Source organism: Montipora capricornis, chromosome 2, assembly GCF_036669925.1.
Source record: "Montipora capricornis isolate CH-2021 chromosome 2, ASM3666992v2, whole genome shotgun sequence".
Taxonomy (NCBI): Eukaryota; Metazoa; Cnidaria; class Anthozoa; order Scleractinia; family Acroporidae; genus Montipora; species Montipora capricornis.
Genome location: NC_090884.1, coordinates 47,994,745 through 48,008,730, shown reverse-complemented (window position 1 = coordinate 48,008,730; position 13,986 = coordinate 47,994,745). Strand labels below are relative to the sequence as shown.

Sequence of the window (13,986 nt, the reverse complement as noted above, 5' to 3'; positions counted from 1 at the left end):
TTATCATTCATTTCATTCAAACCCTAACATCTTACACACAGTGCATTCAATTTCGTCAGAATAATCTGCAACACAATCCGCTCTTCCGTTACACACTTCCGCAAAAGGAATACAATAATCTGATGGGCAGCGGTATTCCTCTCGTGTACACCTCCCTCCATTTAACAAGCGACAAGATGTCTCATCACTGCCATCATGTACCGCGCAGTTGTGTTGAATGTATCGGAAACAAAAGATTGCGGAATACAGTTTTGGTTCCGGCAGCGAAAATTGCCGGTTTCGATGTACGGACTGCAGTCAATTTCATCACTTCCGTCTTGGCAGTCGTTTACAAGGTTCGGGATACAATGCCCATCTTGAGTTGTCACAAGACAGAAAGCCTTGAAATTTGATTCACTGCAGTATGTGTCACGCAGATCATGTATTGTTTTATCGTTGCATCCCCAGTAGTTTTAATTTAGAACGTTATAAACTTTAAGAATTTCTTTTTTAACGAATCATTTTCAGATACCTGAGCTAGATGTAGATATGATTACCAAATAACGAGTATAGGTGATTTTCAACCAATCGTCGGAGGCACAGATAACAATCATTATGGTAAAATAAATAAACAATGGATTGTTTTCGTCCACTGACAAAGCAGAAATACATGACAGCGATGACGAAAAGTACATACTACTCAACAAGCCGTCATGTTGGTTTTCTGCAACAGAAGAAGCATTGGTATAAAAGTACAGTCGTTTTCATCTAAGCATGGACACGTGACGGGAAAACATGTTTTTTGAAGTTTGCGTTTGGCAGTCGTTCAGCAAACTTTTGCGCACGATAGTTCGAAAGTATTTGAAGCATATTTTATCAGGTCAGGGTCAATTTCTTTGAGAAAGTCTTCAATATCCAGTCTTGCCACCAATGATTGAGGACAAAACCTTTTCACGTTTGCAGCCAATTAGAGCACGTTTTCCCGTCACGTGTCCACGCTTGGATGAATCGACAGTAGAATTCAGTTCGGCCAAGAGAAAATGAGGGGACAGAGAGGGAGGCCCAAGGCGTTGGCCGGGATATGTTATGTCCGCGAAAGTTATTTTTAGACGAGCGGAAGTCTTTGTTCTAGGGGAAGTCTGTCTTCCAAGACGTCCGCATGCAGTCTTGCTTCGCTCTCAGGTTCTTAGTGAAAAGAGAAAATGATGGCGCTCGTGGAAGGCTAATGAATATATATTTTCTTTCAAACATCGGACCGAGGTTGGCCTGCATGCGAACGTCTCGGAAGACTTCCGCTCGTCTAAAAATAACTTTCGTGGACATGACATATCCCAAGGGCTGGACCGGGAGCCTCCTTCTCTGTCCCTTCATTTTCTCTTGGTTCGGCCAAAGCTACCAACATAGCCACTGTTTCAAAATGGGCCAACTTTGTATCCCATCATCGCCTAATTGCATCCACTCTAACGATGGACTAACGTTATCGTTAACTTCTCTTCAAAAAGATTACGTTGCCTTCTAGTCCCAGTTGATCATATAAAATGTCAGTTCAAAAGGTATGCATAATAAATCGAAAAACCTACCGGGCACCGCTCTTCTTGTTCGAAGATGATCACCTTTTCCTGCAGAAGAAATCATAACGACGAGCTGTTGTCAAGTGCACTGAACGCCACAGCTGCCGAGAGGGAGTAACACTTACACCCCTTTCCGGGCAAGCGAACAATACGTATTACAAAAAAAGTTTCTTCTGTTCATTAGAAGCAACCCCCAACAGTCTGTATACTATGGAATACGTAGAACGGATAACTAAACCGGACATAGACCTCCCCCTTAAGCTCTAATCTGCAGAATTGGAGCTTGTCAAGGACATTTCGTATTGTAGCGTAACATGCTCAATTATCTCATTTGTATAATGCGTGACTGAGCAGTGGTTGAAGAAACCTAACCCCTTGCGCCCAGGCTCGGGAGAAAAAGGAACGAAAGCCTAGGTTTGAGGCTGTCTGCAAGACAAAAGAAAATAAGGATTTCAAACTAGAAATATGGAAATCTCCTGAAAGGGCTTCACTTCTCACGAATTCTGACCAGTTAAAACCGTGAAGCTTTTAACAAAAGCACGAGAGAGATTCTCCTCATCGTATTCGTGGCATTTGTCCCGTAGTGTACTCCGATCTCAAATTTTAATACAGAATTCCTTTTACCTCTTATCTCAACTGAATTATGGTTATTGTCCATCACAAAATTTGATTCCAGGCAGTCGGACTTGATAGTGATAGAAGACCTCGCATTCCTTAAGGTGTTCTCGTCGCATCTCAAAGGATTGTCTGAGAGGTCTCTATAAAGCAACATAGAAAGATTCACTTTCTGAAGGAACGTGCGATATCTGTTATTACGTCACAGTTGCATGAATGCATGAATTAACTTATCCCGAATTAATGCGGGATATAGGAATATAAGATAACTAGATCTCTGAAAACAATCATTCCAACTAGGTTTCCAGTGTTCGCATCTAGGAGAGAATACAGACTATTGGCATCGGCAACGATTGCGAGTACGAGAACAAGTGTAACTTTTTTTCCTCGTTCGCGAAGTCGTGCTCTACGCATTTATGTAATATCAGCTCCAGTCTGCAGAACACTACACTAGTTCTTTTATAAAATATTAGCATTTTAAGCTTCTTTTAAGGCTTGAAAACTGCCCAATTTATGTACCCAACACTTGAGAATTGTTAGTATATGATTATTACAGCTTTAAAGTATAACAAAATGTTCTACATCAAACGCACTTTTTTTTGACAAACTCGTACTTACCGCTACGACTTTTCGATGTAAAGTCGTCGCAGACCAACTTGCAGGGACGAGTTGAACACACCGGGCTGCGCAGAACGGTTGCGCAATGATAAAAATCCCAGAACGCGTACTCGAAGTCGCACTCGTTGTTGATGCTAATATTCTCTAATGTGAGTTATGAGGGCGAATCCCTATATCCCATGATAATCACTTGGAATCTGCAAAGGTTATTTTAATCTGTTGTTCCCATGACTCCGTGGGATCTACTTTCACACCAACTTACCAATGAGGGGTCTTCCTAGATATACAGCTATTAACAGATCTGAGAGAATTTTCATCGGAATTGCGGTACATGTTGCCTCTGTTTACTCCTAGCCACTGGCTATGCTACCTTGATTTATCTGATTCAACTGTGTTGTATGACTGACTTAATGATGCTGCGAGCGAGGTAACAGTTTACTTTCCACAAGGTAGTGATCATTTACCTTTTTTATAAATAAACTACATATCCATCGTTAGAATAACTGATTCTATTCCACGATGAAATGATATATGAAAATGATCATATATTGAACTGCGGATATGAAATCAAGGGAAACTATGATCCTCGCAATTATGAACGCAATTTTTCCAATAGCGTGGAGATGCCTGAACAATTCGGGCATTCAAAGGGATTTGAACCCGTGACCTTGCAATACCCGTGCGACGCTCTAACCAAAAGAGCTATGAAGCCACTGACGTTAAGAGCTGGTTATTTGTGGGTTGTAATGTTCCTTTGAGAGACCTGAAATCACGAAAACTGGAAATCACTTTTGTTAGATGTGGTGACTATGATCGCAACTTACCCCGATTTTTTTATATACAAAAATGATTTTGTTTAGATAACATTTCACTCGAATTTCATTTTCCGGCAAAACACCGTTTTGTACATCTGGGGTCGCACAGTAGACTAGGTCATGTCAAACAACGCGTAACCGCTTTTTACCATTCCTGCTTTGCCTCTCGTCTTCTTCGAATGCAATTGGCGAAGACGTTTTACTGGAAGTGCTTAAGCAAGGGTTGCATGCGTATGGTGAGCTGAAGACTGTTTTACCTGTTACCCCGCTTTTGGTTAATATCTTAAAAGCTTTTTTGACATTTTGTGACATTTTGGTGAGGTCTAGAGCTCACCAATTTTAAGTGGTGGCATCTTTAAACATTTGGTGCATTCTGCTCATTTTTTAAATTTTGGAGAGAACGGTCGCACCACCAAACATTATATGATGAAAGATTTTTTTTGGGAAATAAACAACTTTTTGCACTAGTGCGACCTGGCCCTTAGATTCGGTTTTTCGTATTCTTAGAGACAATTTAAGAACAATCATTGGATTGTTGGTTTTCATCTTCCAACAACGTTTTCATGAGTAACTGAGTCAAATTCTACTGGATTGTTTTTCCTTATATATCGCGTATTAGAAAAAGAATTTAATTGAGCTTTCAAACCTTGAAAAAATGCTAAGTCATCAAATTAGTTTTTAAGAGCTAGGTTTTCCGAAACCATGTTATTAAGTTTCGTAGAGGCATCGTTAATTATACCGTTATCCTGGCAGCAACTATTAGAGAAATATCAAAACGTTTCTCTACTGACAGGATCACGGATAGTGTTGCAATCTTTTTTTCCTTGGAAACCCACGTTTACCTGTGGAAAACCCTTTCGAGCCTCTTCAATTTCACAAATTCTCGAAAAAGCCGTTGGGTTAGGTTTACTACATATGTTTACTAAAGCTATAAATCAAATCACACCAGAATACAATAAGAAGGTAATAAAAATTTCTGAAAACGGGTGAACTGTATATATGATCTACTACAAGTATCCAAACTTAACGTGTCGGAAAAAGCTTTGACGATTTATACGATCCTTATAACTTACAAGCTAAACCCTAAATTTCATATTATAAAACGGAAAGCAAATTAAGGAACGATTAGCCAGTGATCGAGCGTCGATATCATCCAAACTGGGCCGGTAGCTTTTGCATTGTTCTTAATTGTGCGATTTTCTTTCTTTTGCATCCATAAGGGTGCTGGCAAGTTAAGAGAACAGGAGAACCTATGGATCATAAACGGATCATTTGTGTCTCCAACTACTTGTTACGTGGAATAACTCGACTTCTCCCTTATGCTTTTTTCACCACTATTAGACAGCCGGCATGTATACTGAACTTCACCAAAAAAAAATGTCAACGGTACGCAAAATGCAACTCAAAACTTACATATATTGTGTTTTCTCGGGAAGTTGTGATGGTAGAGATCGCAAATTTCGTCCACTGCAATCAGCTATAAGACCAAGATTTGGATCTTCATAGCATTGACAGACTTCACCGCAGGAAAACGCTACGCCGGCCGTCTCACCAGTAGCGACACTACTAAGCAGAGAATATATTACCAGACAAGAAAGAGGAAACATCTCAGCCAGTCTCGTCTTGTAGGTGAAGAGGTCTCTAGGATGAAAGAAAACCTTTCTGTTGGTATATTAACTAACCAAACAAATTTTAGACGCACTCTCGAGTCACCCGGTGGAGCTCACCGGAAAATGACGTAAATGAGAAAACTAAATGTAAGTTAAAATATCGATAGACCTTTGTTTTGATGGTACCCAAATAGATCTCGATAGGATTTCTTTCAAAATGACATCGATATCGGCCATTGTCTTTCGAGCCATTAACCCGCACCGACTTGGGACTCATGATTGAAAAAGCGTAACTCCGATCATCGTCTTTTTGTTAAGAACTTTGAATTACGATAAAAACGCTTACGTATACCTGCGTTTCCCGTGGTTAGGCTCAAATGATTCGTTTTTCTTTAAAACAACTTGTTTTAGGAGCTAACAGGTTACTAACGATTTTCCTTCTTTGAAGAAAAATGTTTTTTGTTGATGTCCGAATATATTAGCACTGTCCATTGTTTATATACAAAATATACATGTAATCATGTCAATCATGTCTAAATGACTGCCGTCTAAACATTTCTCTATTTTAAGTAATTTATTATTTTACACCCATTGAACATTCATAATCGGAACTGAATAATTCTACAATTTTAAAATAACCAGCCGGCCGGATTGGTCAGCCAAGAGGCTAGATTCGGCTGATAATGGGATGAATAAACATCTCGATCAGTCCAATAGCTTTTTGGATGCCTGGGGAAGAATTTAGGTCAGCTAAAAATTATACTCCACTTCTACCGATATTAAGGCTGTTTTCTCAAAGCCACAATGATCTCAGTGTTCAATTTCAAAATAGCAACGGAGTGTGAAATAAGTTAAAATATCAATTGTTTGTTTGTACTCGGCGGTTCCATCTTAGAATGCTGAAAAGTTTAATAAATCCACGCGAGTTTTGCTGTAAAAATAACGCTTGCGACCTCAGGATTTTCCTTAATGAACCAATTTTCAATCGGTGAGCAAGTTTCTCGCAATGCATCAAAAAGCTGGTCAAAAAAAAGGAGCTGCTGGAGTCGTAAGTATCGTCAGAGCTTCACTGTTCATAAAGTCCCTTGTCAAGTACCATGTTTCCTAAACGATGCTTCACTAAGTAATGACGAGTCATGTGTTCAGTATATGTTTTGAAAAACACGACGGAAATGAAATATGGAGAGGGAACGTTCCCACTGTGTCTTCTTACATATTACTGCATGAGAATTTACAAGAGTATTAGTTTTTTTATGAGGAAAAACATAGATACCCCTTCAAGCGTTGTGTGGGGCAGACACTGTAGCGGTCCGGTATTAATAATAGGTGTCGGCATTCCAATATCATGCACATACACGAGGTACTGCGTCGTCTAAAGAGGCCCATTTTTGGTTTTTGTTGGTTTCAACCTAAAATTCTTTTCCGACTGCTCCTTCGCCGAATAACAGGCTGATTTATGTTTGATATTTTCTGCGGCCTGTTCTTTATACGTGCATGATAGAACGAAGAGTTCAACATTACTGAAAAAGTAAAAATAAGGGAAATCGGAGGAGAAGTGTAATGTCAATTTCACAATGCGTAACTTACGAACTAAACATGAACTTTTGAATATCTTCCGTTTAGCTATCCAAAAGACGGAGCATTCAAAACTTTTGATGCCTTTGAAATTTATCATTAACAAAATAGGACGTTCTTGGTTATGTCAAATGAAGAAGGTGTTAAGCAACTTGAAAAATGTATCGGGTTAAAACGGTTAAAATGCCTGATAAATGGTACAAAGGGAAGGTTAATTTTTTTTGCGACAGATAACGTGAGAGCAAATGCATTATTCTTGTAGCTGCACAGTGCATTCTGGTCGAAAGCACGATGACAGTAAGGCAAAATAATCGAGATTTTGCATGGTATATTCATTTTAAACTCTTGCAATTGTAATCATTGCTACACACTCGTTTCGCTCGCTCCGTAAACAATAATGGGGTGCTTTTTCATCTGAGAGATTGGCCGAATTTATACTAGAGACGGACAACTCGCCTCAGAAGAATTATCCTTCTAAGAGGGATATTTCGTATGCGATTTGTCTAGATATAAATCTGGTGTTTAGAGGAATTAAGGAACAAAATTGGTCTTCAGCTGATTCGTCTGTTTGCGCGTCACAGTCTCGCAGATCATTGCTGACAGGCGCATCAATCGAAGACGGATTTTGGTCCCTAAACACTGGATTTAATATCTATATAGACGAAGTGTAAACGAAATGGATAATTCGTCTAAGACGAGTTATTCGTAAATGGATCAATCAAAAAATGCATCCACAATTGGCCGAATTTATACTAGAGACGAATAATACGTGCCGTACGTACCCTGCAAGCAGTTGGTTTCTCCTACGCTTCCCGCAGGGTGTACGTGCCGGGATGTTGCCCGAGCATAAGTGAAGCACTTCCATACTCGTACTAAAATTTTATGGCGTGCTAAAGGCTTCGTTTTATTCTCTTTGTAAATGACAACTCGTAAATAAGGGAAGTAATGGGAACTTTATTTAAATGTCTGGTAGTTCTAGCGCTGGAGCACTAATTGGAGACATTGTAAATTGAAATTAACAATTAACGCAAATCAAGTCAAATGTTGGTTTTTGATGAAAGGGAAAACGGAGTTCCAGGAGAAAATTTCTCGGTGCAAAGTCGGAGAACCAACAAACTCAACCCACATATGACGCCGAGTCATATCAGTTTTGTTACTAATGTCAACTAACAGTTAATAAGTTAGTAATCGTGCACACATGTAAATTCATATTTTTCAGAAACTGTCACTTCTGAGAATGTATGTAGAAGCATACCGCGAAACGTTAATTATATCTGATGTTTTTGTCACCGCTGTTTATGTATTGGTTCCAGGTATGGACCAGTTTGGGTTCACCAACCTTAGTTGCAGCTTTTAACCACAGATTGAAGAGTGTGATAGTTACCAACTATTCACCGAAGTGGAGGTGGCTAGCGGTGGATATTTACCGAGCCGCGACGCGGCGAGGTAAATATCCAACGCTACAGTAGACACCTCCACTTCGGTGAATAGTTGTTTTAGTATATACTAAAACAGTGAGATAATATACAGCACAAAAAATTAATTTGGATGTTTTCTTCACTTGTCACGGATGCAAATCGGGACGCCATTTTTTCCCGAGTTGTTCGGAGGTAAATAGCACAAGATATTCGGAGTTTGACGAGCCAATCAGCGCGCGAGAAATTAACTTCCAAAATACAAGAAAGAGACACTGAAAGCCTATTTTTGTGAAATCTACTCTGTGTTATCCGAGATTTTACTAATAACCAACATTTGAGAATTTAATGTTTATACATTACTGAAATTTAATGTTTATACATTACTGAAATAAAACTCAGTAATATAACCGATATTGTGTCTAAAACGAAGCCTTTGTTGTCTAATAATAAAGAGAGAAAGGAATGATGTAGTAAGATGAATGAGTGAATGAATGAATGTTTATTTGCCACACAATAATATTACAAAGACAATCAATAATAAGAATAAAGTCGTTAATTTAAAAAAAGGATGAATATTACAATAACTGTGGCGTGGAGACCCCAAGAAACCATAGACTGCAAAACAGTCGTATTTTTTGTGGAACGCAAGCGACACGGTAAAATAATATTCAAACGAAAGGTCTGGAGCGAGTGTAGAAACGGCGGGGGAGAATGGGGAGAGACGCGCGCTTCACACGCGAGGATCACGCTTACGGCGCTTCGCGCCTTCCGAAAATAGAAGAAAACGACTGTTTTGCAGTCTAAAGAAACCACCAGGCTTAAGATCTCTGTCAATGACCATTTTGGAACTGAGGTAGCATCAATTTGCCTTACATCTATAGATTTTGGCGGTGATAAAGACTGATGGTCTTTTTAGTAGTGTTTTTGTTGCTGTAAAGGATCTAAATTGATGTTCTTATTATTACATTGGTTCTGACCTTTGGACTGTTCACCTCTTAATGATTTTCACTACAAGGGAGCTTACGTGGAGTCTAGGTGACTTCCATAAAACCCATGCACCCTTGAGGAGTCCTTAACTTTATTATATGTAGAAATATTGCCCCCTAGTTAACACTCTGTTAACGTACTTCCGCGCCCTTAAATTACTAAGAGGAAAGTGATGTATTTCTTTTGACCACTGCAAACGTCAAGACCATAGTCAATCTCGGGTATTTAAGAATGTCATAGTTTATCGCAATTGCCCGAAGCAGAAAATACCATAATACTCTTTGTTTGTCCACCCAAATTTTGAATAAGCATTGTTTTCTGTTTCTCTTGGGACTTACAATGGTCCGAGAACGCCACAAGACGATAGGTTTAATTGGCAAAAACAACACCAACCTCGTTCCCAGGGTCTCCATTGTCGTTGACAAAGAGACCCTGAAAACGAGGTTGAAACAACAGTAATTGCGAGATTAAGGAGTTTAAGAAAACGTTACTTCAAACTATAAGTGTGAGCTATCCTAAATGTTTCACGATGTTTCCATCCTGTTACATTCGATAATATGGGCGAAGTATCCTATAACCAGATTGATACGTGCGGATTTGAAGCAAAGAGAGAGAAGGAAAGATTCACAGTTGTTGGTCATTTTACGTTGTTAGGGACCACCACGGCTACGGCGGCGAAAGCGTCACTTCAAAATATAAGTTTGAGCTATTTTTAAGTATCGTATAAACTCTTGTTCTTAGGCCATCGTAGCTTGATTAAGAAAATAACTCAAACAGCGGTGATAAACATTGTATTCCAACGCATTTTTATAAAACTTGACGTTTCGTATGCTAGTCAACACACATTTTCAAAAGTGACCGTTACAATTTTTAAAAACTATATATATATCGTAAACAATAGGGGTCTGGAACCTAGACTGAGACTGAAAAATGATCTGCAGCAGTACGTGTCTGGACATAATAAAAAGTAATAGCTAAAACAGCAATAACTTCTCACCACAAATATTGACATTAAGGGGAGGCTTTAGCTCTTGAATGAACAAAGTCTCTTTAATTTGCAGTGAAAGTCAGTTTTTCCGGACGTTAAAATGTCAAAGTGATCCCATTTAATGTCGTGGCCAGGGGTTTTCACATGGTCAGCAACGGCTGATGAATGGTCACTTTTAGCTGGGGCCTTGGAATGTTCTGTTTTTCTGTCATGGAGTCTTCGTTTTGTTTTGTTTTTCATCATTTTGGTTCTTTTAACCAATAACATTGCTGCTTTTTGGCGTTGTAGTTACCGTAGCCGTCGTCGTTTCTTAAACTCCCCGTTGTTTTGACGAGTACGGGAGAGAAATGTACAAAAATGCGTGCCGCACGTGAAGCACGAGCATTTTCCTTTTTTTAGCCTATAATATTACTGCCTTTTGACATTGCCGTTGCCTTCGGCCGTCCTGTTTCTTAAACTCCTTATTGTTACAACAACAGGAAATAATATTTTTAGACAACGTTCTTGTAGCCGTCGTCGTCGTCGTCGATACTTGAGCTCGAAGCAGCCTTCCAAACGTACTCACAGTCTCAGTCTTAGTTAGCTACTTGAAAATTATATAAGGCTAGGAGCGCATGCATTATTAACAAGTACTTTCTCTTATGCCGTGTTTTCACCAGCGATTTTTAAGGTCGCTTAGCGAGTGACAAACGGAAACCGCGTGAAAGCAGTTGCTTTTCCAACTCGCTTAAAGTTAAGCGAGTCGACAAACTTCAATGGAATTCTCATTAAATGTAAACCACCAAACCAGGTAGCTTAAGCGAGTTGGTCAATGACGAGTCGCTTGAGGTTATTCAAATCCTAAATACAACAGGCGTGCTATTTTTTATTATTTTTATTATTGTATTGGCACGTGCTCTCTCCTCATTTAATCTTAAGCGTGAAAACACGAATGATTTTTAAGTCGCTTAACGAAGTCTGCAAACCACTTTCAGGAATGTTAAGCGAGACAACGGCTGTTGTGAAAACACAACCATTGTCATTTTTGAGCTCGAAAGAAACATTTCATTTATATTTATTTCTTGCGACACTACTGAGTTTCTACCGGCAAGAATTATTATGCCCATTTACTTACTGAAGTGAACATATCAAAGCCTATACCTATGAACTGAGAGTGACAATTGAGGGGTTTCTGTAACTCGAAAAGCCGTTAAACGATACTTGAGACAGGGCAAATACATTTCTCGGCGAATTATCCTTCCTGTACTTGAATCGCTTACTCATCTCACGTGAGAGCTTACAAGCGTCTTGTTTGATAGTTTGTTATTGCTAACTTGAATTTCATAAAAGAAAAAAAAACTAAAGTATTTTTTTAAACTGACCACTTTTTCTCTTACTTTACAAAAAGGATTATGTGAATAAAAAACAAAAACGTCATTTTCAAGCTAGTGTTGGTTGCATGCAGTCTCCTTGGAGTTGCTTTTAATTAACAATCTTTCAGACTTCTTTACAATAGTTGCTCTTTTTATCTCAGCTGCATCGAGTTTAATAATATGAATCATATTATGACTATGAGAAAGGAGTTGAAGATATCATCGTGCACGATAAGATGTCCAAAAACGCAAATAAGATATAATGCAAGTTATTTCTTAATCAAAAAGAGGTCTGGAAGGGTGGAACGATAAGTTGCAGGTCGGACGTCACGATGACTGAAATTGGATATGGTTAGCAGTAACCGGCCCCAAAAGTTAATTATTTTCAAAAAATAAACGTGATTGCCCAGAGTATATTGTGCAAACTGAAAGGATATTATGATCTCAGTCTTCTGAAATGTCTTGCATATTTTACATTCGTTTGACACGCCGTATAAGTTCAACAAAACAACCTGCGATGAGGCTTTTTTTTTTTTTCATTTAGAGAGAGAAGAACGCCTGATCGCAGGTTATTAAGAAAAAAAGACCCCTTAGTATGAGGGAGGGTAAATCAACTCTCAACTACAAAAAGAACTGTCATATGTATCTTGAAATAAGTTTAAAGAAGCTCACCGAGAAAAGTTAAATCGAAAACTGATGAGAGTGAGCAAAGACCGAAGACAACGATTTCCATTTACAGAAAAGCTGAGGTCTGACTGCATGCCGTGCTCAACGGCCGATAAATCATGTGGAGGCTTAGATAGGCTTAGGTACGGTGGTTTTAAGGGATTCCAGTCAAATAATTGGCTGGGCTTTGAGTTTGTTCCTGAGAATAATTAAGTCTTAATCAGAATTTAGAATGAGCCGTATATCAACCATTCAGTGCGAAAAGCGAAACTGAAACGGCGAGATTCACTAACTGGTCGCTTTTCTGGGCCAAATTCCGCTTGAGTACGAATTCGGAAAATAGGACTTGTACTTGGGAAATATTACTTTAAATTAGAAACTTATTTATTGCCGGGAAACATATACAACTCATTTTTGCTGTTTCGGAATACTCGCAGTAGCAAAAAGAAGCCGCCGTCCTAATACCATTGCTTCTTAAATAATATCGGACTTACAGCTGCTCTAAAATGTAAACGAAACGCTTTCAGTTTGGGTTGAGACTCACCTTGTCAATTATACCTTTGAGTTTTAATCTGCGGATAAATTAATACCACAAAGAGCAAACACCACAGAGTAAAACCAAGACGTATAAACTTACCGAACTCCCTCTACCGTAGCGTAGGGAAAATAAAACTGGAAGCTTACTAAGTTAAACAACTGAAATAACAGCTCTCAGGCAATTTTGCCATGTGTCACGTTCTCGGAAAGCTCAATAATCTTTTTATGTCACTTGATGCACTTAAGAAAATGCAGTTAAAATATTATACACAGTGATTACCTTGTTCCTTTATTGTGTCATTAAGTGTTGATAATACACAGCGGCATGTCCTTATCAATGTACTCTCCCGCCCGGCGGATATTACAAACTTAATTTTAAATGAAATACGAACGTATGCGGATGGATATAGAGGATAATGTAATTTCAATACGCCTCCAGGGAGGTTGACAAAAGCGCTGTTTCTTTGCAGATAATTCAGATCTGAATTGGCTGCGAACTAATTTTAACGTTCAGTTTCAATCACTTTGAGAGGAAATGATGAATTGAAATTAATAACATAATTTACCCTAAACTTACTCTGACTTTGCAAATAACAGCTATGACGTCATGGAAGGGAAAAGCTCCATTTGATGTCCCGGCTAGCAAACCTGGATTTAAAAGTGCAAGAAGACAAAAAAAGTGAATTCAGAATCAGAAGGAACCGAAAGTTGAGAAGCGATATCGGGCAAAGTGGAAAGGAGCGAAGTGGAAGTGTCCAAGAACTCGTTTTGGAATTTTAGCAAATATTGCCGGGTGTTAGTAGCGGTGTCATTCATTGGTGTATTGTGGCAATGCACTACTGGTAAGATCCGTTCGTTTCCAAAGGAAGAGAAGACCTGTAGAGCGCTTTGTAATGAGGGCCAAACCTACTGTCACGGTCGTGGTCGTCCTGGTATCGGTTACCGGTGCTGCCAGTAAGAGTCCTTGGTGCTGGTGATGGTTAGCAACTATTCACGGAAGTGGAGGTGGCTAGTGGTGGATATTTACCGAGCCGCGAAGCGGCTCCGTTTGGTTTAATATCCGCCACTAGCCACAGCCACAGAGGTGAATAGTTTTTTTGGTATATACTAAAACAGTGAGATAATATAGCAAAAAAAGATGATTTTAATTCATTTATTTCTGCAAAGATTACAACATTTTCGGGCGCAAATTCCGCGCGAATTGCTCGGAGGCGAATAGCAATGGATATCCGAAGTTTGAGTAGCCAATCAGCGC

At 39.1% G+C, this 13,986-nt stretch overlaps 1 protein-coding gene across 1 annotated transcript in view; it reads right to left on the bottom strand.

The window, feature by feature from the left end:
- Positions 1–13,366, bottom strand: part of LOC138024807 (adhesion G protein-coupled receptor B1-like) — a 93,214-nt gene extending 79,848 nt beyond the window's left edge. The window contains exons 1-4 of the mRNA XM_068871986.1: positions 13,309–13,366; positions 5,012–5,239; positions 2,175–2,308; positions 1,560–1,598 (exon numbers count right to left, since the gene is read on the bottom strand). Of these exons, the coding sequence (XP_068728087.1) occupies positions 1,560–1,598; positions 2,175–2,308; positions 5,012–5,205 (367 nt within the window). The 5' untranslated portion in view covers positions 5,206–5,239; positions 13,309–13,366. The remainder of the gene's footprint in view (positions 1–1,559; positions 1,599–2,174; positions 2,309–5,011; positions 5,240–13,308) is intronic.
- Between the last annotated feature and the right edge of the window lie 620 nt (positions 13,367–13,986).